The sequence below is a fragment of the Callorhinchus milii genome, unplaced genomic scaffold (genome assembly GCF_018977255.1).
Source record: "Callorhinchus milii isolate IMCB2004 unplaced genomic scaffold, IMCB_Cmil_1.0 Scaffold2, whole genome shotgun sequence".
NCBI lineage: Eukaryota > Metazoa > Chordata > Chondrichthyes > Chimaeriformes > Callorhinchidae > Callorhinchus > Callorhinchus milii.
Window position 1 is genome coordinate 49,313,162 of NW_024704743.1, and position 26,493 is coordinate 49,339,654.

Consider the following 26,493-nt stretch of genomic DNA (forward strand, 5'->3'; position numbering starts at 1 on the left):
TCAAACTGGAGGCCAGTAGTGATTGAAGTCCCTCAGGGATTTGCTCTGAGCTCCATATTCCTCCGTAGATTTGAAGAGTCGGAGCAAGATACAGTAGTTATATTTTCAGTTGGAACCAGGCTGGAGGGAGGGGAGGAGACTATGGATTCAGAGATGGTAACCAACACCTTACAAGAGAGCTCAGGAGGGTGGCATACACTGTGGGTCAGAACTTTAATGGGTACAAATGCACAGTGTTATCACCAGGTAGGAATACAGGTGAGCACTCCCTATCAGCCGAACCGGGGGGAGTGGGGTGACCATAGGCACAGTTGAATAGGAAGGTCTTCAGGCCCGATAACTGCATGACCACTGAACTGCAACAAGTTGAGATTATGAATTTAAATCTATAGTTGAACATATACATGCATGTGCATTTAACCAGCAGGGATTTTTTGTCCTGCCAAGCAAGCATCTTATAGACAGCAGGGCCTAATACTCTCCAGAATTAGGTAAGCAAGGTGTGTCCATCCAGTGGAAGAGTGCACATTCCTCTTCTAGACACAAGGAGATCTGAAGGTGGCATGCATATGTGGAACTGTCTGGTTCGAATACTCTTAAGCATGGTGATGAGATTCTGCATATATCTGTTTGACCAAAAAAAATATATTCTTTGATCTGAAATCATCTCCTGGAGGTTGATTTGTGATGGGAACGCAAATCTAGAATCTGTCAGTGCAGCAATCGGAAACCATTGTCCATTCAAAACTTCAGCCAATTGATATTCCAAGTGTAATATAAATAGGTTGTAAGGTTCCTGGGGAATAAAAGCTTAAGTAGACAAGACAGAATTTGGTGAAAATATTTTTTTTAATATCTTCCCATTCAGATATAACAGTGAATAGTCATTTCACTCATTGTGAAATGTGTTATATAATTTTCTTTCACAAATAGGGACCCAGACAGAAGGAAAGTGGAAGGTCAAATGAGTGTTAAGACTCTTAGAGATGACCTGAAAATACCTCTCTTCCTACAGAAAAATAAGCAGTGCTGAGATCAATTAAGTTCATTACTAACATAATAGAAACTTCACTTGAACACTGAAGGTCTTAGCCCTTATTTATGGGACCTCAAGTATATACATACACCGTGTTTAAAAAAAAATACACTTTTGATTAACTTCAGCTCAGGTTAAATGTGCCACTTATTAATCTTTTAATGTGTATATAATGGCAGCTCGAAGTCTTCTGCCATTTCATACTGTAGATGATTATAATTGATTATTGTAAAATTGCGTTCATTTTCACATTTAAACAAAAAAATAGTAATCAGTTCTTTATGAAGATTGTTCCTAATGTGCAATTATGTAGGTTGTTTAACCTGTACAGAAACTTTTGGCCAGCTGTACATATCTGCTCACCCTGATATCAAATCTATCCTGCATGCTTTCTTTCCACCACTCCATCATGGATTAGTAAGTGCCAATAAATTAAAATATTTTGTGCTCACTGACCAGTTAGTAAATATATTCCATCTGGAATGTAGTTAAGTTTCTATAAATAGGACTGCAAATATTGCAGACAGTGGGTTACTTTCCATGGATTTATATAGACTCTTGAAAAGTACCGTTTGTTTTTAAAATTAAACTTATAGTAATAATCCTTACATTTGATATAGTGCCTTATCATACCATTGAGACATCTCAAAGCGCTTCACAAAACATATTGTAAAGTGATTTGACTATATTTTGTGCGAGAACTTTTCTAAATGTACAGAATAGGGCCATTTTCTTTTCTTTTTAGCTAAGTTTACTGTCCTCCCCACATTGTGTACCACTTCTTGTTGAAATGGACTTCATTTAACCTGTTTACTCTGTAAAGTTGTACGCAGGATTAGGATGCGCTTCTAGATAATTGGTATGTATTTCATAGTGCTGCATTTCACAGTCTATTATTTTCTTTGTTCCCCCACTGAGAAAGCAATAAAATTGGAACATGAATTATAGCATCAATGATTGCTGTAACCTGACAAGCATCTGATCAATGCTAGAAATAAATAACAGAAAACAAAAAGATTGATCTTCTATCCAAGGTTATAAGAACAGAGTGGCTGTGCTTGCCCCTATGTTACAGTTGAGCTGTTTCTGTGAGAATACCAAGTAAAACTGCACAAAACTGCAATTTGCTCAACATTGTATGTAGATGTTGATGTTAGTATTCTGAAACCTAAACAAATTATTTGCTTCCTTCTTTTGTTTGTTTGTTTTAAAAAGTATCTGCTGCCCAAAATGGGACGGAACATCTTGCGAGAAGAAGATCGTGTCTGCCAGCTCCAGGACCAAACATCAGTAATATAAGTTTGTGGAATATTCTAAGGAATAACATAGGAAAAGATCTTTCCAAGGTTTCCATGCCGGTTCAACTAAACGAGCCATTGAACACTCTTCAGCGCCTATGTGAAGAACTGGAGTACAGCGAACTACTGGATAAGGCATCTCAGACCCTGGACCCTTTTGAAAGAATGGTAAATAGCTGTTTAAAAGTTGTTTGTATCCAAACATGGGATAACCCTTTGTGAGGGATCACTTCGCTTGATAAAGAACCCAGCCAACTGTGAGAATTCATATGAACTGTAAGACCCGTTGATCATTAATACTTTAAATGATGAGTATCGTGTTAACCTTTTCACCAACACGTTGCCAGTTTTCTAATGCTTGGGTTTTAACTTTGTTTAATCTTTCTTTCAGTGCCTCCCTGATATGCCTTAGCATGATTTGTTTTTGTAAATCGGTCATTGTTGATATTACAAGATTGGTTCGGGTGAAGAAGGCACTTCGGCCCATTCAATCTTTTCCTTGCAGAACATCCATCCTACTGTCTCACATCACAGCATCAACCTAGACTAGTTTCCTGGCTTCAGGAATGGCCTCCTTTTGTGCTGTAATATTCTATGATTCCATGATTCTACTTTACAGTAATTATTGTTGTGACCTTTCCTGAGTATTGACTGCCACTTCAGTGCAGAACTGGGGCAGTTCCGCATTGGTCAGAGGTGTCATCTTTCAGATGAGATGTCAAAGTAAGGTCGTATCTGTCCATTTAGGCGGATATTAAGGATTCACGTGACCCTATTAAAAAAGAGAACAGAATTTCCCCTGTAGAAACAAGGAAAAGTTGCCCAAATTTCAAATTGTGTGTTTTTTTAATAAAAGCAGTTTTGCTGGCCTTTTAAAGTATTACAGTGGAATAAATAATAATCTTTCAAATGGTACTTGTTGCTTCTATTTTGTAGAACACAACAGTAAAAATATTATTTTAGGAACTTGACTTTGTAAAATCAAACTTGTTTGACCTTCAGTACAAGATTTTTTTTCCTGAGCATGTGTTTTAAATAACGAAATATCCCTGTTCACTGGTTCTATGTAAACTGCCACAATGTAAAAAGAATTAATGAATGATAATTCTGATTTCTGTATCTTAATGAATCAATGTTCCGGGAAGTGCTTAAGTGATGGAATGAGAACAGGATCATTTATCTTTCATATTCCCACAGGTTTTCGTAGCAGCTTTTGCAGTTTCAGCTTATGCATCCACATATTACAGAGCTGGGAGTAAGCCATTTAACCCAGTTCTTGGGGAAACGTATGAATGCGTGAGAGAAGACAAAGGCTTCAGGTTTATTGCAGAACAGGTAATGCTGCTTCCTACACATTTAGGGTGTTCATATCATGTCTCTAAATGTACAGAGTGAAACTGCTTTTGAAAGGTGTTTCTGCACCACTCCTCTACTTCATGAAGTGTAAACCTGCTGAAGCATCAAGTTGGTTGGTAATTCATTCACATCAGTGGTGGCCAACCTGTGGACCCACTGGGCCATCAAGAAGCCCCCAAATTATTTTCTTACCCGACCATAAAGGTTGGCCCCACTAATTTATATATTGGTTACAATGATAAATGGGTAAGCAATGTATTTGAAATAAAAATACCGTAGTACTGTAGATTCTAATCATTTGTCTTGTTTTGTATGCTTCATGACTATAACATAATTTAAGAAAAGGGGAAGTGACTTAAGTGTTGATGTAGGTGAATGGTTTGAGTCTAATATAGTCAGAATGTAAGAAATGGGATTCCTTGTTGTTCAATATATACAAGTATTTTGAAGCAATCTTGTGGGAGGTTGGATGGATAGACAAATGGTCGACTGACCCCTGCCTCAAACTTTTATTGTGTTTCTGAGAAGCTGTGAACAAAACCTTTGACAAATCAAATTCTGAGCAAATCAAACCAATTTCAACAGTTTTTATGACAAATCAAAAGTAGAACCCAAATGGATAAGTATGTAAGTATAAGTATGTTTGCAGTTTTGCAGACAGATATGGACACTCAATAATTGCTCATCTCGAAAGTCGTGGCAAAGGGAGAACTCCTGTTGAGACTAGAAGTGTTTTTCCACAATTCTGAAATTCTTCAGCACTGTTAAAAGCTAACTAGATTCAAATTCAGAGGGTGGAACAAGTTGGAACTCAAGGCTATTTTTAACTGTTGCATGCCATGAAAGTGAACACTATCTTTTAATAATAATAATTCTTGCATTTGTTATAGCGCTTTTCACGTCTTCCAGACGTCTCAAAGTGCTTCACAGAATATACTGTAAAGTGAATTGACTATATTTGTGGGCGAAACGTGGCAGCCAATTACACACAGCAGTGTCCCACAAACAGACGTGGATTGAAATGAGCAAATTTTTTTTTAAGGATTATTATCCCCGGAAAAGTGATCTGCCAATTGACTAACAACTGGGTTCCTACTTACTGCTCGGTAAACAGAGCCCTGGGAGTAAGGAAACTTGCCCAACATTTCGCCCTGCCGGGAATGGAACCCAGGTCTCTCGCTTGTTAGGCGAGTGCTCTAACCACTGAGCTACATGATTTTCCCATGATAGCAGATTTATTTTGAGAGGAGAGAGGAAAAAAATTGTAACTTCAAAAAATATTTTCTTTTCTAGGTCAGCCACCACCCTCCCATTTCTGCATGTAATGCTGAATCAAAAAACTTTGTCTTCTGGCAAGGTAGGCTTATACAACATGGAAGATTTGGGCTTCTAAACCTGAATTGTAGAATGTTTCTGCACAGAAACTGGCCATTCAGCTCATTAAATCTGCACATTTGATCGGATTTCCCTTCGTGCCCTGGCACCTCCCTATCTCTCTGACCTACTTACTCCTCAACCCACTACCCGCTGTCTCCGTTCGACTGGCTCTGGCCTTCTGTAAGTCCCTTGTGCCCTCCGTCGGTGGCCACGCTTTCAACCACTGCACCCCGAAACTCTTGAACACTCTTACTCTATCCTTCTGCCTTGCTCCTTCCTTCCCCATCTTCAGGTCGCAGCTAAAGGCCTTCCTCTTTGACTGTGCGTACAGCCACCTAACCCTGGCACCAACTGTCCCCTTTAGTATTCCTCCAATTTAATTGCTCAGTTTTAATCATCTGCTAATAGAAAATAATTCTCTCTTCATTAACCAAATACATGATGCATTTTATGATTTCGGAACTGCTTGATCTACAATTAATTTGTAATGTATAAAGAAATCAAGATTTATCTAAGAGTAGAATATTTGTACTTTTAACCTTGCTCTCAGATGGTATAAAGTTGATTTATTAGGATTATAAATGATTGTTTCGTAGTATTGATTTTTTTTCTATTTCAGATGTGAGGTGGAAGAACAAATTCTGGGGTAAATCGATAGAGATAGTACCAATTGGCACAGTACATGTAACTCTGCCAGGGTGAGTATCATTATGGACAAATCTGTGGCACAAATAAATTGGTTGAAGTAAAATGCACTTACAGTCCAACCCTTTTATAATGCAAGTTTGCTTATTGCGTGGTTGGGATATAGATCCACCTAACTAAAAAATCCAAAATGTGGTATCATCACTTCACACTGGAACTGATGTGGTCAACCTCTGATGGCCTACAAGTCATCCATTTGGCTTTCGTCATACAAGCTGGATTTTGAAATGCCAAAGGAGCTGGCCATCTCTTTGCACATATGCCCAGTGATTGTGAAAGCACTATGTGTTAGAGCTGGTTAGGATTCGAAGGGCAACAACCCCAGGGTTCAAATAGGCTTCTACTGTAGAGAGAGCAGTTTTTTTTTCCAAACTAACTCATCTCTCTTCTTTGCCTCCCTATCCCTCACTGCTAGATGTTGGAAGATGGAGTTTTTGCTACGATTTTACCGTTTATCAAGGATAGTTTAGCAACTCATACGCACCTATAGGAAAGAACAATTTGCCATTTCTATTTGCAAGTTGCATTATATTCTGTAAAAATTAAAACTGTTTGGTAATTCCTTTTCTATTAAGTAGCCTAGACATGTATTTGCAAATGTAATTTATGACCATGAAACCTGTCTTGTGACTGTGGGTCAGTTGTGAGCATGTCCAGTATCTGGGCAGAGCAGTGAATTAGTACTCAGTCTTTTCACTGATCCAATTGAAGATTTACACATTAAATGAGTATTGCTCGTGGTTTCTGGAACTGGCAGGTTAACAAACGCAGAATACAATGGATCCTCATGTATCCACCACTGACGCACCACTCATGCACTGACACAATTTTATTCAGCAAATATACTTGCAAAATAACGTCAAGACGTCTGAGGTTATTTTGCAAGGGTACGTCAAGTAATGTCTTTTGTTGCAGTGAGTTTGCAGAATAAAATTGGTCAATTTGGCTTTCTGGAGGTCCTGAGAACCACAGTATGAAAGTGTCATTGATATTCTGTCGACTCACAATCTCTTCTGTATGCAGTGTTCCAATCCAATGCAACTAAATTGTATCATAAATTGTAGTGCTTGTTCATTCATTAAAATGGAATAAAAGTAGACTGAGTGCATGCTCTGCAGTTTTGCACATTTCAAAAGTTGTCAATACCTTTCAATCATGTAGTGCAACTACATAATTATCAATTGTAGCATTTTATTGAAGACCCAAATTAATAGCAGACTTAATGAAGTGCAAAATGCTATGTTTAAAGCATTCAAATGCAGAACTGGAAAAATCATCTGGTCATAATTGTAAAGCTAAAAAGAGAAGCTTAGAGAAAATATCCTGTATATTCCTGTGAAAATGACAGTTTGGGAAAGTAGATGTTCAGAGGAAAAAAAATGAGGCCTGATGCAAGTCCAAGCTCATCTAGGGTTCCAGTTAGGCTGGTTTAACCCTAGGCATGACTCTGTGAAACATATTGAAGGGAGCAAAATAGACCCCATTGAATCCGATTGGCTATAGACTAAAAATAAAGAGTATGCACTAATGGCAATGGACTATACTCTGTCCAGATAGAAATAACTGTGAAACTAGCAACATTACACAACAAATTTTACACGGATGTTTTTGATGTGTGCATCATTAAATATTAATAATCTGTGCAATAAAAGTTTTTTAACTGCAAAAAGCACAACCATTCCAAGCTAGTTGCAGAGTGCAGTGAATCAGCAAGGGATTAATTCTATGGAAATTAATTATTTCTTGAACTTTCTCCTTTTGTAAACGATTGGTAACAATCCCCCAAATTAAAAATTGGTCATTTGTTTCATGGCCGTTTATCGGATATTGATGTTCACAATTGTGCTGCCGAATTTACCTACAAATAGTCACTCCATTTCACAGTAAATCTTATAAAGCGCTTTGAGATGTCCTTCCAAAGTGATGTCGTTATACCAAATGCAAGGATTATTATTATTGTTATGATTTATCTAATAGGATACTTTTATATATTCAAGATTCAATAATCGTTGAATTTAATTATGGTTCCTCAGCATTTCAAATTGCTGCATGGGATTTTATTGTAAAGTGTACATTTGAAGGTGCAGCCAATGTTGTGCACAAGTGTCCACAAACGTTATGAAATGAATGTCCGATTTTTTTCTAGGGGATTGTTGGCCAGACACCTTCTCTTTTTGAACAATGCATGGGATCTTTAACATGCACCTGAAAAGGCAGACAGGGCCTAGGTTTAGCATCTTACCTGAGTGATGGCACCTCCAGCAATATAGCACGACCCCGGCCCTGTACTGGACTCTTAGCCTAGAGTACGAGTTCAAAGTCACGGTATAACATGGGGCTTGAAACCACAACCTTTGGACTCGGGGCAAGGCTGACCCCATATACACTTCCTATGATATTGTGTTGAAAGATGAAAGATTTGCTAAGAAATTATGAAACAATCTAGTGTGTTGGCTGTTCACCTAAAATAAACTTCTTAAAGAGCTTTATAGAATGAGATTAATTAGAAATGAAATTAATAAGAGGCAGATAAGGCAGCTAATTTGCCCCAGCAACAGTTTGCAAATAACAATGAGATGCGTAGCAAGATTATTTAATTTGGGGTGGGATATTGTTGTGGTTGTTGTTGCTTAAAGTTCCTTAGTTATAGTCTTTCTGTCTTCTCTCTAGAACTCATCCTAGATACTCTCCAACTCACTCACTCACCTAATTCAAGGTCCATCACCAAGACGTCCTTCTTTGACCTGCTTTTAGTATATTTTTCCCTCCCCACTCCCTTCGGCTCCCACGCCTAGCTGGGTGTCAGCCAGTCCTGTTAAGCACCTCAGGACATCATCGTGACATGAAAGGCGCTATATAAATGTACATTTGTTTTATGAATTATTCATAAATCTGTTATGCAGATTTCAAGCAAATTCTCCTCCCCCTAAAAAAGTGTACAGAAAAGTGAAAGTGTTTTATTTTCCCCCCATTCTGTTTATTTCTATATAAAATACAATTTTTTGGTCTGGTTCCTTCCTCTACTACAAATACAGCATTAAAAAAAATCATGTTTCACTTAATTCTCTGAATATGTTCTGATCTTTCTTCCTTCCGATTCTGTTTTTAAGGACCTTGAAAACATATAAAACTATAAGCAAGCAAAAAAAAACTTCTTTGTAGCCTGTAGCTATTTGTACTTTGTCATTAACATGCAAAGAGTTAGTTACCTCAAATATTTTTGGTCAGCCAGATATCTGACAAATGTGAAAATCCAGCACTTTGCTAAAGAGTATCCAAACCAAACTGAGAGTTATATAATAATAATAATAATAATCCTTGCATTTGATATAGCGCTTTTCACGTCGGGAGGACGTCCCAAAGCGCTTCACAGAATATACTGTAAAGTGAATTGACTGTATATTTGTGGGTGAACGCGGCAGCCAATTGCGCACAGCAATGTCCCACAAACAGTCGTGGATTGAAAATGACCAATTTATTATTGTTTTTGGTTTTGGAGGGAATATTATTAGGCGTGTGGAGTAAGGAAACTTGCCCAAGGTTTCACCCTGCCTGGAATTGAACTCGGGTCTCTTGCTTGCAAAGCGAGTGCTCTAACCACTGAGCTACAGGACTCCACGAATTGGACTCCAGTTCAATGCATCCCACCGATATAAGGAAATTTCATGTTTGGAATGGAATGTGCACTCTCTCCACGGAGGGACACATCCTGCTTACCTAATTCCAGACAGTAATAGACACAGGCTAGTAAGAACCAAGACCTGGGGCCTGCAGAATGTGTGCTGGGGTACTGCTGGAGTTTAACCAGCTAAAACCGCATTACTTGTGAATGCACTGACTGGCAAACTTTCCTGTTGCATGTTCAACGAGGCCAACCCTATCTCTTAGGGCTTTGGTTTGACTGGGAAGAATACCTGCCCCCAATGACTGCTCTGCCCTTCCAAATGCTACCGATGAGCCAGGCTGGCTTAACTGCTAACAGCCATACCCTGGAGTACTGCCGATCTGCCTGGATCAGGATCTGGACTACCAAGACCACTGTAGAGGGTTGGCTCGACTAGTTTCCAAATAAAATGATTTCATCAAGTATTTAAGTAATTATTCCATCATTAAATCCAGAATAATCAAAGCCAGGCTTTTTTTTTAAAAAAAGAAATCCCTTAGCTAATTGGTCCTTGTCTTCTTCAGGTATGGAGACCATTATGAATGGAGTAAAGTAACCTCTTGTATACACAATATCCTGAGTGGACAGCGATGGATAGAACATTATGGTGAAATTTTAATAAAGAACAGGAACAGCAGCATTTGCCAATGCAAGTTGACATTTGTCAAGGTATGAACAGATTTTTGCTCTCTTCCTTTCAGGGGACGTCCTGAAACAACATTCCTAAAGGCATAATAATAATTATTATTGCATTTATTATTACATTTATTTATTAAATTGGTATAAGTGTGTAAAGCAGAGGATTTTGCTGTGTTGTCAAGAGATTATTTCTGCATATATGTCCTTCATTCATTCACCGGAGCAAGCCTATATTTAGGTTTGAGCACACTGCACTCCAGAAATATTTAACCTACTTTGTTTCTATACACATTCACACTGCTAACTTTTTGATTTTCAATTCAAACAAAATTTTATAACAATTTAGCATCTTGTGGATGAAATTGACAGCTATAAATGCTTCATCGTTCATTCTGTTTTCATATCGAAATGCAAGAAAAAACTGTAGAATGCAAGTCTTACTTTCAGACAGGGACACTTGACTGCATTTTTTTTATCAATTCACTAGACCTCTTTTGTTAATATAATCCCTATATTGGGATTTATTATTCACATTGTTAAATGCATATATACCCAGGGGACTGCAAATGCCCTTAACTTTGCAAGTGCAAATGAGTCAGTTCTCACACTGTTCTTTGATGTTTTAGGCAAAATATTGGAACTCAAATGTAAATGAGGTTGAAGGGACCATAATGGATCAATATGGGAAAACAGTGCAAAAACTGTTTGGAAAATGGCACGAGGGTATATATTGTGGCTCACCCCCATCAGCAACTTGCATCTGGAGACCAAGTGAGTACCTATGTTAAGTATCTCATTTCATAAACTAATCATTCACTTTATGGCTGCTTGTGATACGTTGCTGTGCCCCAGTTGGTTGACCCCTGTCCACCTACAAAAAGAACAATATACTTTCAGAAAAATAGTTATTTGCCATGTTGTAATTCAGATTGATTCAGATGCGGTTTATCTTCCTGTTCAGTTGGTTGTTAATGATCCCATGGCACCATTCAAGTCCTAACAACTCTGTGCCTAAAATAAAATTATTTCTCTAACTACAACATCTTGCATTTATATTGCGCTTTTTAAGCCGAGTAGCATCCCAGAACACTTTACCTTCACGAATACCTTAAAACTATTTCCTCTAGTTACTGATTCCCTCACCAGTGCAAATAATTTAATATTGCCAGAAAACGTCATTATTTTAAAAATATCTATCAGGTCTTCTCTCAACCTATTTTTCTCTCGTGAAAACAGCCCAAATTGCTCCAGTCTCTCCTCGTAAGTAAAACCTATCATCCTGGCAAATCGCTTCTGCACCCCTCTATGGCTTTGACACCCTTCCTATATTAAGGTGCGCAAAGCTAGACTAAAATTCCATCTGCAGCCTAACTAGTGCGTCATGTGGAATCCTGTAGCTCAGTGGTTAGTGGCGAGAGACCTGGGTTTGATTCCCGGCAGGTCGAAACCTTGGGCAAGTTTCCTTACTCCACATGCATGATGATAATCTCTCGAAAAGAAATATGAATAAAAATAATTTGGTCACTCAATCCACGACTGTTTGTGGGACACTGCTGTGCGCAATTGGCTGCCGCATTTCGCCCGTAAATATACAGTCAATTCACATTACAGTACATTCTGTGAAGCGCTTTGAGATGTCTTGAAGATGTGAAAAGCTCTATATCACATGCAAGGATTATTATTATTATGGCTGAAATTCACCTGTTTATGTTTTGCCCGCCTAATTGTAAAATCTAGGATTTTATTTCCTATTTTATACTTTGTCATCCTACCTTCTCCCTAATTGTTCCATGTTATATTGTATTTATGTTGCATATGTTTTGTTGTTCAAACCTTTAGCAATTCAAACAAAAATGCAGGAATGTGAATTGAAGATCAGCATAGATTTCTGTGAATTTTTACTGTTCTGTAGTTCCAGAAGATTGCTTCAGATTTAGCAGCTGTAGAATCCTAAAATGCAAGGACACATCAGCTGCACGTATGGTCAGCAATTCACTCAGACTATGATTGTTTTATACTTGCACACGCATATGTGCACATACAAACGCAAACATTCAGATATAGGCTATAAAAAAAACACCAATAGAGGTTTGGACTTTATATCCAGCGAGATGGAATATAAAAGTGAAGAATTTCTACAAAACCTTAGTTAAACCACACTTTGAAGTCCAATGACACTACACTCCACACTATGAAAATGATATAGCATTGATGGAAAGAGTACAGCAAAGGTATATTTGGATGATACCAGGACCTGATAGGATACTGTTACTGTATCAGGACAGACCAGATAGGTTAAGCCTTTTTTCGCTACAGAGGGCACTCTAAAATTATAGAAGGGTTTGATAAGGTTAGCTGTTTCCATCGGTTGGGGAGTCCATAACCATGGGACACAAGTACAAGACAGCGATTGGAGGATCTAAAAGAGGATGTAGGAAGAACTACTTCATGCAAATTTTGGCCTGAAATCTTATTAGGTCGAGGAAGCTAGCTACTCATATTGTGTGTAAACCACATCACCTAGCCGCTTAGTCAAGGAATCGTCTTTTTAATAATTCTTAAGAAAAATATAATAATAGGTATTAACAGAAACTTATTCTTTTTATGAGGTCTTGGTATGCCCTGTCTGAAATGAAGAATGATCTGTATATGAGTCCATATGATTCATATGATGCCCTGATTCACTTTCAGTGCTGCTTTGCACAGTCTATGCTCTTATTTTAATGAGAGGTCTGATGTGCATCGTTAAGTATCTGGAACTTCTGAGCTGGCAATCTCATCATGTGGAAAAGTGCAAATGTAACTTGAGTCTTGTCAGCGTGGGTAGCATATTGCAGTATCAGGATCCTGGGCCACCCTATACATTCATTTGTTTTCCCCTCCTCTTTGCAGATTCTGTTCCAAAGGAGTTTGAGCAGTACTACGGCCTGACTAAATTTGCACTAGAATTAAATGAACTGCACCCTGATTTGAAATCAAGCCTGCCATCCACTGACACAAGGTTTCGGCCTGATCAAAGGTACTTCAAAGATTATAATAGTGTAAGAGTAAAACAGCTCTCTTTATTACTCAGTTTTTTCATCTTAATTTTCCTGTTTTCTCTCTTTCCCTTTTCTTTCCTTACTTCACCTCTCCTGTATACTGAGGTGAGAAACATCAGATGTGGATTTACATACTCTTTGCTTTGGTATCATTGACAGTGAAGGTGGTCTCTGTGCCTAGATTTTCTAGATTGAAGCTTTCTCCTTTGATCTTTTTCTTATTTTTTTAAAACAAGTTTTGTGAGTGCTGAACTGCAACATAACAACAAATTACATTTGTACAGAGCCTTTCACGTTGGGAGGATGTCTCAAGGGGCCCTGAATCTAACTACTTACGACATCTGTAATGTGTTTTTTTTTCCTTCCTCCTCCTCCTGTTCTGAAGATAGTGATTCATGTTTGGAGTATAATTTCACTGGTGCGAGCAATCATCTAGCAGCTCACCTAAGCACCCATTCATAATGTGTCATCTTAATGTGTGAGCAGGATATTTCAACCATGGGAAGTCGTACAACTGAGCCCAATTCTTTCCTAATCTGATAGTCACACACCACAATTCTTTACTTTTTCCTACCTGGAGGGTGCTGAGGCCGTTTGTGGTTCTGACACAGTTCCATTGGCTGAAGACATTGTACTTTGTTTTAGAAAAGAAAATCCATCCCTAGAAGTTAACATAAGTGAATTTTTTCCAATACAAAATTTAATGTATCATATTTTCAGGCTAGATTAATTTGCAATTATTCTTGCTGATTCAATATGTGTGATATAATAATGCTTACGTTGCGCCATACACTTTCTGCTCATAATTTATCATAATTCTTTTTCTACTCTTATTATAAGTTCTATATTTTTATTTTATATTACTTTTTAAACATCAATTTTATTCTAATCTATTTAACCATGGAGCCTTTGATTCATGTCCTTTACTCACAGTAGGAATGGATTTAACCTGTATCATTCATCTCGTACTTAAATATGTACTGCTCGCTGTTCTCCAAGTAATTTATTTGGCTTAGGTCTCCCTTCATCCCATTGTCATAATTGAGTTCCTGCAATTATCGTACTTGACTCTAAAGCCAAGGTCTCTAAAATATTCCCCAACAATCACACAAATAATAGTAATGTATTCTGTTGCTAGGTTTCAGCACAGAGAACGCCCACATACTCTCAATCATTAGAACATGGGGGAAGACCTTTCATTGTGAGATTTGTTTTTGGCTTCTGTTTAGAAGATCCAGGAACTTGTCTGATTCATACAATGTGACATCAGTGCTGTATCTTGATTATATTTTCTGGCTCCAACTTTTTTTTCTCTCTTTGTATGTTTCACTGACTTGACAGAACAATTAAACAAAACTTGCCTTTATGAGTGAGCCTTCACTTGTCTACGCACAAGAAGTAAATAAGGTTATACCAAATCAAGTGCTTTTTATTCTCTGGTGACTTTTATTTCTCCAATGTTTACCTCTGCTTTTCCACGTTTTCTTACCTCTGTACTTCTGTGCTCTGCATTTTTTTCTTTCTTTCTCCCTTTCATGTTCTGTTTTCATCATAGGATCATAGAAATTTACAGCACAGAAGGCAGCCATTTGGTCTATCAAGTCTGCACCGGCTCCCAGAGCAAAGTATTCCATTCAATCCCACTGCCCTGCCTTAACGCCATACTCCTTTAAGCCTTGATCTTTCATATACCTGTCTATTTCCTTCTTGAAACCCACAATGGACTCTGCCTCTACTAATTTACTTGCCAGGACATTCCACATCCCAAGAGCTCTCTGAGTGAATATCTTTTGTTATTTTGTCATAGCTATTGCCCTTGTCACTGGTGCCAATTTCTCACTCTTTCTGTCCGTCTCTCTCTCTCTCCATCTCTCACTTGTGTTTTTGCGCTCTGGGAGCCTGCTGCCCAGTCCCTGAGATAATTGGTTTGATTTCATTTTGAACATCATGTGTCTCTGATGCCACATGTGCCTCCTCGTCCCATATCATTAGCCCACTGTTTCTCCATGAATAACTGCTTGCTTCTTCTCATCTCATAGCAAGAGCCATGGGATTTATGTCAAATGACGGAATATCTCTCTGCTCATCACAGGGAATAGTTTCAGAATCCCAGTTTACTTCCACCTCCTGTCATGTTTCCTGACTCTTGTGAATACAGATTAGTCAACGTTTATCGTGAGGTAGGACAGAATGGCAGGTTGGGTTCTTATATCACAAAAGTGAAGTTCTTTTTGTGTCTTTCCTTCCTGGGTCTGATCAAAACTCTGAATCTGTTTGGGGTGGGAAGAATTGCATGTAAAGTGATGCAAGAACAACAACAATGGGCCTTATATAGAGCCTTTCAAGTAGGTTAATGGCTCAAGTGCTCCACAACAGAAAAAACTGCATTTATGTAGCACCCTTCACACAGGGAAGTGTCTTGGAGCTCTTCGTGGCAGTGGAGCTTTACAGGGAATGTTGCAGATCAGGGTAGAAATAAGGTGGGTTTAGGTTGACCACAGTCTAGTAGGTTTTTAGAAGCATTTTCAAGGCACAGAGAAGGTAAGGTAAAAAGGGATTTGAGAGAGATCTTTGGCGAGTGGGGCAAAGTGGCTGAAAGCTCTGCTACTAATGTTGGGACAGAGCGGAGAGGAATGAGAATTGAAGTTTGGAAGAGGGAAGAAAGTTTTCTTCATTTTCTCTGTAGTTTAGCTCCACCTAGTGAATGTTTGTAGAAATATTTTGGTAAAATAATGAGTGAGAGTTCCATTTTACCGAACTTCCCATTATCAATGGCCAAAGAATATCAGAAAAATGCCAGATTTCCATGTGTTACCATGCAATTGAATTCTGGTCTGAAATAAAGTTTGTTGATTCTGGTGCAGGATGGCAATGTTTGTAATTTTTTTTACCCTGGTTCTGGTCCATTACGTTCAGACACCCAAGGTAGCTGATAAAAGGTTTGATTTGATTGTAAGATTGCATCAATGAGGTAACTGATGAAAGCTGACTGACTGCATAGAAGCTTTCATCCTACAGTGTTTTCCCTATTCCATTAGACCTCAATATATGGTGCCATCTAATTCTCAATTACATTGATTTCCACTCAATGAAAAAAAAGGATGTTCCACTTTGTGAGGTTATAACCATTAACTCTTATTGTTCAGCACAAGGATGGATTAATGCAAAGGTAAAAGATTGTTTATATTTGATGACCCTGTGAACATTGCTGTTAGCCAAGACTCTGCAACGGGCCTTCCATTGAGCACCATAAAGATTGGAAAGAAAGATAAGTTGAGGAGCAGTGGTTAAAATGACATTTGACACTTAGTTTCTTATCAACAACAATAACAACTCTTTGAAGCGTCTCAGAGCGTTATCAGTGCATCAGCATTGCATACCTCAATATTTCAACGAATAGCCAATCAAAAGAATCACTTTATATTCAGAATACATCATGGTGGTTTGGTGCCTCCCATTTCTGAAAATGTTTATTAACCTCGTCACTGAACACAGCTTGCCTCAAAATATGCAAATTGGGATGTTGCTACAAGTGGCCACTCATCGCTAATAATAGTCACTCATCGCTAATAATAGCCAGTCCTCTTGAGCGTTATATTTAGAACTCTGCAAGATACGTTTGCATCCAGATATTGCAGCACCTTTAACAGTCTTTGTACTGTTTTTAGAGCACCGTGTCTTGGGATTCTACCTTATCTCAGATGATGATTTTTTTTATTTATTTGATAAAAATGTACTTTGTCTACTTGAGATAAAGACTGTTGCTGCTGTGTTCTGATAGGATTAGAGGAGACAAAGAGTTACTTTACAAGTCTTGTCTCCCAAAAGACATGCATCCAAATGTACTCATCTGTATGAATAGATTTTCAAGGTGTACTGACAAGGATTACTCCACTGAGAATGCCTTCACTGTGATTTGTTTTTTGTCGTTTTGTTAGAATGGAGGCAAAACAAAAATGTTGTCCTTTGAAAATAGTTTATTTGTTTCGCTTCAGCAATTTGTTATTGTCAACCTATTTTGAAAGCTAATGTGATCTATAAAAAGAAGGCTCTGTCCATTTGCATTTAAATATAGTGAATCCTCACTTTGGTCTTTCAAGCTAGAAACACACGAGGTGATGTTTCATCTTTTATTCTGTAAAATTCATTCTCCTACCAGTTACACACAAAGGAAGTAGTGTAGGGCTGCAAAAACATGCTTAAGATATCTTGGAAGTGTTCATGCTCGCATTATCATAACCTTTCAGTTATGGAGTCCTGTAGCTCAGCGGTTAGAGCACTCGCTTTGCAAGCGAGAGATCTGGGTTTGATTCCCGGCAGGGTGAAACCTTGGGTAAGTTTCCTTTCTCCACACATCTAATAATAATCCCTCAAGAAAATAAGATAATAATAAATTAGTATTTCAAATCACGACTGTTTGTGGGACACTGCTGTTCGCAATTGGCTGCCGCATTTCGCCCACAAATATAGAGTCAATTCACTTTACAGTCTATTCTGTGAAGCACTTTGAGATGTCTAGAAGATGTGTAAAGCACTATATAAAATGCAAGGATTATTATTATTATTAAGACTGTACAAATGCTTCTCGTCCTTCAGACACAAAGCACTCTCTCCATCCCCTCCCCCCCACAAACACTTCTCTTTGCTGTTATATGTCTCTTGTTTACAAATTAAAAGATAAGTAGTTTTAAGTATGGCCCTTTTTAATATGAGTTGCACTTTCTTAAAGCATGTTTTAAAACTCCTTAGATTCAAATGGCTTCTTAATGTTTATTTCATCTTTGCTTCAAAGATATTTGGAAGAAGGTAACACTGAAGCTGCAGAGTCCCAAAAGGAAAGGATTGAACAACTTCAAAGAGAAAGGAGGCGAATTCTTGAAGAAAACAACATGATTCATCAGGCTCGGTATTTTAGGTAAGTAAGTTAAATTTAGGTAAATTTCCGATGTAAATTTGGTTCTCACAATAGACATTTTATATTATAACGATAAGAATACAGATACTAGAGAATTTATTTAAATTACTTTTTACAAAATCATTGCAGGTGTGCCCTTTGGATTAAATTTTACTGCTTAATTTTAACACCGAAATACATATAACTGCTTATTTTTATGTTAGACTGTGTCCCCTTAGTAATAAGCTGCACAATTCCCAATGATATTGACACTAGTACAAGAAACTTATTTACTTCCAAATACATGAACAATATAAAATTATACTGCTATAATTTTTTTAAATATCCATTACATCCTTTGAGCAGTCTCTATCTAAATGCATATTGAACATACCCCAAGTTAAATTAAAATGTATGTATGAGTAGTTTTGTCTCCAGATACTGCTATCACAAGTGAGTAATCAAAGCAGCATTAAGATTTCTCTCCAGAATTACGTGCAAAGGACCTGATATTGAAACATTGCCAGAGTAGCTATTAGTTCTGGATTTTTGCTCTGGATACGGTCAGCTAGAGTATCTGAACCCTTGTAAAGTATCTGAATAAAAATAATAATAATCCTTGCATTTGATATATGCCTTATCATGTCGTTGAGATGTCTCTTCGCAGGATATACTGAAAAGTGGATTGATTGTATTTTGTGGGCAAAGCAGCAGATCTGTGGCAGCAGTGGAGATGAATTAGCATTTTATTTTGGTATCTCATCTTGTCAGATCTCACGTTGCATCTATTTAATAATTACTTTAAAAACATATTGTATAAATGTTTTATCTTTATTTGAATGAATAAGTTTCTGTATTTTAATCAAATTGATCACTTAAAATATGTCATTTTTCATAGACAATCTCATGACGTTGGTAAAGAATCTTGGATCAGCACAGAAACCTACTGGGAGCTTCGAAAAGACCCAGGCTTTGACAAGCTTGAGTGCCCACTGCTTTGGTGAAAGGTTACAACAATTATTGGGCACCAACACATCCATTCTTTGTTTCAAGACTATTTTCTTTGGTTTATTAGTAATCTCTTTGGAACAGATGTGTATTGTCAAACACAAACACTGATGAGTCATCTGTAGTTGTCTTTATAAATCAAGTGGTGACTTGTATTTATTTATTTTAAACTTATAAAGGCATTGAATATGCAGTTTTATGCCTTAACAGAAAGTACTGGATCTAAAATTGATGTAACGTTGCTTCAAATATTTTATATACTGCAGGGTTTGGTTATTTACAAGGAAGCACAAAAACGTAGATGTGCAACATATGCAAATATATCATGTATTTATTGCTTATAAAGCATATGAATGTTCTATATAAATCTTATATAGAGAGAATCTTATAATATGCCTTTTACATTCCTTTTCATAAAGGCTTTCAGAATGCTTTCAACATTGAATTTATTTAAAGTTTAGTACTGACCGCTTTAAAAGGTGATAGCATGTATACAAGATATATTATAAAAGTCTCCTGTACAAATTAAGTCACGTGCATTTGGTCTGAATAAAATATTCTAGTGTCATCCAGGCAAACCTTTTCTACAATGAAACTTGTCCTGAAGCCTGAGAACTCAAATTTTCCTCTGTTGCTTTCTAGTGCAATGCCTACCAAACAAATGTCAAGCTGAGCTGTAACCAAATAGATTTTTGTTCTCGGTCTCTCTTTCATTTCATCTATTTAACCCCTACCCATTGGAAATACACTGGCAAATTGTCTCCTGGCACTCTTGTGAAAATGCAGACCTGGGGTAAAACAAATCAGAGATTTGTCTCTACTTGTTAACTGCAAGAAAGCCCCTGAATCTGTATCAGGACCTTTAGATTCATGAAAATAATCTTGTCCTTTACCCCTATAAAAGGAGTCCGATAGATTAGTGGAGATCTTTGACATCCATCCTCTCGTAAGGAACACCAGTTGTGAGTGAGCGAGCACGCTGTATTTGATATCTTCCTCTATCCATAAGAAGGAAATTGCCTTCAATTGGAATGTTTCAGCTTTCATTTTGCCACTATTCTTGCACCTGAGCTCCATGAGGGTAATTCTATGACAACAATTGCCTGGCCCTAAAAGCTTATCCATACCTGATTATGTATCAAGAACTTATTGGTCTGCTAGGGAAGTTTATTGTTATGGGCAAGTTTCACTGTACTTCCATTTCCCATCTGTACACATTCTACCTCTTTGAGAAGACATTTTTTTTCTTCCATTCTCACACCATTTCTGAATCCTTTTTGCCTTAAAGGAAAAACACTCAATTGAGAAAAAAGTGGCCTTTTCAATCTGACATCACAAAATTGTGTCAAATATTAAAATATTGAGGGGGGAGGAGTCTTCCTTTAGATATTCTCCTCTTCCTTTGTTTCGCATTTCAGGTTGGCTTGCATAGGACTTCAGCAAGTCTGGGTGGGATGAGCTAGCCAAAGCTGTCATTACAACATCCATCAAAATTTTTAATGGATAGTAGGGTATGCGATCTTTATTTCTGCTAAGCTTAATTATACTATTTAATTTCTTGCCCTCCCTCCCCTCACTGTGAGCACTTTGTATGTAGAAAGGTGGCCTAGTGCAAAAACTGACAAATGTGTTTGACTCTGACTTTCTAATTGGGAAACAAATATAAAATTGCTTACATACCTTTTTGTTTCAGTTTGTAAAGGGAAAACAAAATGCAATGTTTTGGTAGAAATTTGCCTGGTTAATAAAATGAGATTCCTGGTTAGTGGTGTGAAAAACATGTCTATAGGTTTCATTTTAATACAAATTTGAATTTGCTTGATGGCCATTTTACAGTAGTTATGCTGGGTAATAAAAGAGAACAATCAAGGATGGTTAATGTGGCTTGATACTTGCCCTTGGACCTCATAAATGCAATGTTTCATAGTAATGAATAAATTGATATAACGACTCGGAGTTATTGCAAGTTGCTGAGTGTACTGATCCAGTGTCAGTACATCAATTCACTGCTGTACTATTTCACTAGTGACATGTTCCTTGGCAATGATTCAGGACAGTGAATTCTTTTCAGCCGTAAAGGTATTCGAATGCCTTGGAGAGTTCATTATTATTTGTTTGACGCTGACTGTATATTTATGGATATCACCCAGTTGTTGGTGCTTCAGACATCGATAGTGCTTATTAGGAGTTGAAGACAAACTAAAATTAAATTACAATTGAGACATAAGAATCAAATGTGCCACATTAAGAAGCACAGCAGAAAATGCTTTTATACATTTTGATATTTCTTAAAATTTCAACCAAAAATCCTCGACTGCTACACCAAAGTGTGAGTGAGAGAGAGATGCATAAGGATTGAATTTCCCAGGAAACTGGGAACTTGTTCTCTAAATATTCTCGGTTCTAGACATTATTGACGTTTAGAAGAGCAAATTTCAAATGGAGGACAATTTGATTTGCAGACATCCTGTGTCCATCTATTTCAGTGTTATTTTCTCAGCCCCCTTTCCTTCCCAAATATGGCTTTGGGTAATTGTCTTGAATAAACCTCATATTGATCAAGCAGCCTTTAAGTTGAAGAAATTAATAGCTTTGTTCATTCTCCACAAGGAAGTGCTCTATGAGTAATTAAAACCAACCACCATTGATTCAATTGACACCTACCCTCCCCAGAAGCAAAAGTGTAAGAGACCTACTAAAAGCAGATTCCAAGAGACTTGGTAAACAAATGTATCCGATAACACTCCTTCATGTAACTTATTTAACTTTTTGCTCAAATGCAATGATTATTAAATTATCAGCTATCCATCTTCTGTATATCCACACTTACATATGGGGTGTTTTGTTTTGGTCAGCCGGGTGTCTGACACATGCAGAAACCCATCACCATCCTGGGGTTGGACGACTGATTTGTCACTGTACATCCTGGGACAGAGAACTGTGAAACACAAAGGAAAATCTGTCAAACTCCCATGTTCTGAATATCCTTCCTCTTACCCTCCCCTCGCTCCATACACACACTGGTCTGGATCTACTTGTAGTGATTTTGCATTTAACATTTTTAGCTTAGCAGGAATAGTAGAAGGCCATCAACCTTTTTTTATTTGCTATATTACTGTCAAATTGTATTTGATTCATCTTGCACTCAGACTGGTTATGTTTTCAGGTGGCTAAAGTTTATTTAATAAGACTACTGCTCTTACTTTAAACAGACACCAATTAGCTGTGACATCCACTTTTTGTGAGTGACTCTTCATAAATTCATTATGTTTTTTGTCACAGATAAGCTAGAGTGGGACAGACATTTGATTTTCTCTGGAACAATGAATTTTTTAAAAATTGGTCACTCAATTCACGAATGTTTGTGGGACAGCAATTGGCTGCTGCGGTTCACCCACAAAATATACAGTTAATTCAATTTACAATATATTCTGTGAAGTGCTTTGAGACATCTGGAAGACGTGGTGAGTTGGTATATCAAATGCAAGGATTATTATTATCATTATGATGTGAATTGCAGGCCTAATATGGAAATATCCTGTTTTCTGGAGCCTTTTTGGTTCTCATCATCATAAGATCATTGCAATTTATTTTCATAGCTATAGTAAGATAAATATAAAATTGTCCTAGGCTCGGTATTCAATTAGAAAGAGTATTCAAATTGAGTATGGGTTTGAACATCTCAAAGCATTTATTGCCCATGGAAGTTATGATCACCACCATACAAGCACTCATATCGCACTTGTTTGTAACTGACAACAGCAACTTGCATTTATATAGCACCTTCATGCAGGGTGGTGTCTCGGATCGCTGAACAGGCTGAGTTTAACAATTTATTTAACCATCATTATGATCAAAATTGGGGGAGAGAAGCAAATTTTGAGTGATTGCTTTCAAAAGGACAGATCTATAATAGTAAATATGTTTAATTTAACCACTTCTATATTTTTTTAAGAGGACGACTGTTACTATTCACTCATATGATCTATCAAAGTAGAAATAAACTGGTTTGACTGCCACGTTACTTAATGTATTCTGCATTGGTAAGACTTCTTTAGTTGACTTTTTTACTCTTCGGAATGCATATCGAAGTCCCGTAGCATAATGGTTCGCATGTTCGCCTCGCAAGCGAGAAGACCTGAGTTTGTTTCCTGAGCGAGGTGAAACCTTAGGCAAGTTTCCTTACTCCACACGCCTGTCCAGCAGTAAGTAGGAACCTAGTTGTTAGTCGATTGGCAGATCGCTTTCCGGAGGAAATAATCCCTCCAAAAAAATAATTGAGGGTCACTCAAACCACGACTGTTCGTGAGACACTGCTGTGTGCAATTGGCTGCCACGTTTCGCGCACAAAATACAGTCAATTCATTTGCAATATATTCTGTGAAGCGCTTTGAGATCTTTGAACAAAGTGATAAGGCGCTATATCAAATGCAAGGATTATTATTACATATTCTAACAAGATTACTATTGCAACAATACATCATCAATAGGGTAATACTAAACTATCTCACGATGATCTAATCCCAGATCATGTTCCCTATTAGTTGGTGAATAATTCAACGTTTGGTGAATTCTGCTTCACAATGATAGAAAGAAATGACACCAAATGACTAAAAAGTGACATTGCAATGAATGCTTGACCGTCACAAGCCAGTTATCCCTGTGGTAACTTTTCTGGCACCTCCTGCTTAAACCCCAGAAAATCAGAAGAATCAGTATGGGTATTTCCTTTAACTTTAAATTACATTTGTTAAATTGCATGTGCACCAGGACAGCATTTTTAATACAAATCCTTTCAGCATTAAACAATACCAATTTATGTAGGGAGAACATCTCACATCACTTCGCAAGATCATAATATTAATTTGGTTGAAGAAGACCCTTCAGCCTACATAGCCAGTGTCCTGGTTTCACTTGGCAACCTGATCTTGTCATTAATTACTCTGGGTTAAGAAAAACCTCCTGGTATCTATCCTGAAATTGCCCTTTGCAACTCTATACCTCGACCCCAACCACCCTTGTTCTGCTATCTTGTAATCCTAAAGTATTGCTCTTGAACTGTATCCTCTGTGTGATGGGAAGCCAGTGGAGTATCGGTTCTGCTCAAGGACCCAAATTGCTCATTAACTCAGAGGAGTGAACATCTTCCCAGGAAAATATAAATTGTAATCAGAAGCTAACCTCAACCCGTCTAGCAAAGCTACTTTTAACCATTTAACTATCAAACCTTCTGGAACATTCGGTTGCTGTATGAAATATACCAATGTATCCCGAGGTGATAGTCAATATATTTCAACAGCCCTAACACCTCCCTACTTCTTAACCCTGCGCACATCCCACTCCTCTACCTGCCCGCTTTGTTCACCCAGCTCAAGTGTTCTGCATGTCCCTCGACCCCTCTGCTCCACCATCGGTGGATCGGCTGTCAGCCACTAACCCCCAAACACCTGGAACCCCCTGTCTTAATCCCTCCACCTTGCCCCTCTTTGCTTCTCTTCAGATCACACCTGAGGACTTCTTTTTTGACCGCGCCTATGGTCACCTCGTTTTTCTCTTCTGCTCGCTATCAAACTTTGCCATCGATCAGTGCTCTAAGATGCTTATACAGTGCCTTTCACTATATCAATGCAAGTTGGTGTTATTGAGGTGTTGACATATGCTCAAATAATGGTTCCATGGATACTGGCAGGCCTTTCCCACCTTATCCAATGGGTGTTCTTTGTCTTTGGGCTCAGGCTATGAGTTTCAGTAGACTATTTTGACCACTGAGTGCATGTGGGCAAGAGTTGAGGGGAGTTTTGTGAAGAATGGTAGCCTGATCTTGCTCTTTTCCCAATGTTTACTTTCCAGCGAAGATCAATTGACGGTGATAAAGAACAGAAAGCCTGGATGATTTACTTCCTATCTCACTCCTTCTACCACTGAAGCCTTCATCCGTGCTTTTTTTAGCTCAAGGTTACACTTTTCCAATACTCTCCTTGCTGGCTTCCTTAGCTCCACCCTCCACAGGCTCCAACTCATTTAAAACTGTGCAGTCTCTATTCTCTCCCAAACTAACCTTCAGACATCAAATTGCCCTCATGATCACCAGGCTCCAACACTAGGCTCCACAGGTTTACTTTGGATCAATTTAAGATCTTCAACCTGACTTTCAAATGCCTTTCATGCTCTTGGCCCTTCCTATCTATTCCTTGTCCTCCAGCCCTATTCTCGTTCCTGAATTCCCTGCTCTTCCAATCCTGGTGTATTGCTCATTTTTCACTCCCTCCATCCAACCATCAGAGACCGAATTTTCAACCAGTAGATTCCCTCTATGGAATTCTCTGCCCAAATATCTTTGCTGTGGTCTTTCTCTCCCTGCCTTCAAAAACTTTTTTGATTGTGTTTTGTTCACACGCTTAAATTCTTATTGTAACTTTAAATACCTTGAGACATTAAAATCCTGTGTGAAAGATACTATATAAGTTCAAATTGTTGTCCCATAGTGTGCTCAAAGTGGCAAACATGGTTTACATTTATCACTCCGAATTAGCATTCATTGAGGCTCAGATGAGTCCTACAGTTGCACAACCAAACATATGGTCAGACGTTTGCTAACCATCTTCAAATGCTGGTTAACGTTTCAAATGTTACTTTTTAATAACATTAAAAATTGTACCTAACCGTTAATAATTTGACAGGCGGTGGCAAGAGTATAGTGTTTATTCCACTAATATCAAATATTTAAAAAACGATAAAGTTCAACAATCTGTATTCAAACTATATGACCACATATAACGACCAATAGTCTGCACCATACAACAAAGCAGATACACAAATCAAATAATTGAGAAACAACAACAGGCACTCAGGAATTGCTCAGTACTCCAGACAAAACAATAAGCCCGAGAACGCACCTCAACATATACAATAGCAATCAGCCCCTGGAAATCCCTCAGGGACAACTAATTCTATAATACAAAACTTAATAGGGACCAGCGCCTGGTTAACCCTCAGACCAATCTTATATAAAACATACACAGCAGAGATCACAGAACTATCATACAGAATCACAAAGAGTGGATCCTATAAGCTCAACAGAAACAATCAGCTCTTAGGCCAGTACCTCACACGTGCTGCCTAACCTGACTTCTGCATTTCAAAAGGATCAACCAACCACTACTACTGTTATTATTTCTCTGCCTAGCAAACAGAACCGAAAACATATTACCCGTTCCCGATGTCTGAACAGCGGCAGGAGGGAGATCTCTTCTTAGAATGCTTCCCCAACTGTTGTGTCGAACCAAACTTTTGCGCCTATCCTTGTCTTTCCTGCAGATTGGTTCTCAAGCATTCCATTCTCACTAATGTATCTAGTACAGATAGTTCCTCCATTTGTTGCTATTCTGCCATAATCTTCTAGGTCCAGCTCCCTTCTTACCTTGTGACAGGCCAGGCCTTGAGAAAAGTTTCTGCCAATGTATCGACTGGCTATC

At 37.9% G+C, this 26,493-nt stretch overlaps 1 protein-coding gene and 1 non-coding gene across 3 annotated transcripts in view; one reads left to right on the plus strand and one right to left on the minus strand.

Moving 5' to 3' along the window:
- Positions 1-19,547, plus strand: part of osbpl3b (oxysterol binding protein-like 3b) — a 92,909-nt gene extending 73,362 nt beyond the window's left edge. For both annotated transcript variants that reach the window (XM_007900520.2, XM_007900521.2), the window contains 9 exons: positions 2,252-2,502; positions 3,532-3,669; positions 4,984-5,047; positions 5,687-5,765; positions 9,961-10,105; positions 10,702-10,846; positions 12,968-13,094; positions 17,909-18,031; positions 18,909-19,547. In XM_007900520.2, coding sequence (XP_007898711.1) covers positions 2,252-2,502; positions 3,532-3,669; positions 4,984-5,047; positions 5,687-5,765; positions 9,961-10,105; positions 10,702-10,846; positions 12,968-13,094; positions 17,909-18,031; positions 18,909-19,014 — 1,178 coding nt within the window. In that variant the 3' untranslated portion in view covers positions 19,015-19,547. The remainder of the gene's footprint in view (positions 1-2,251; positions 2,503-3,531; positions 3,670-4,983; positions 5,048-5,686; positions 5,766-9,960; positions 10,106-10,701; positions 10,847-12,967; positions 13,095-17,908; positions 18,032-18,908) is intronic.
- On the minus strand, positions 4,837-4,905 carry trnav-aac. Its single transcript has one exon. It is a non-coding gene; the product is annotated as a tRNA-Val (tRNA).
- Positions 19,548-26,493: the final 6,946 nt, after the last annotated feature.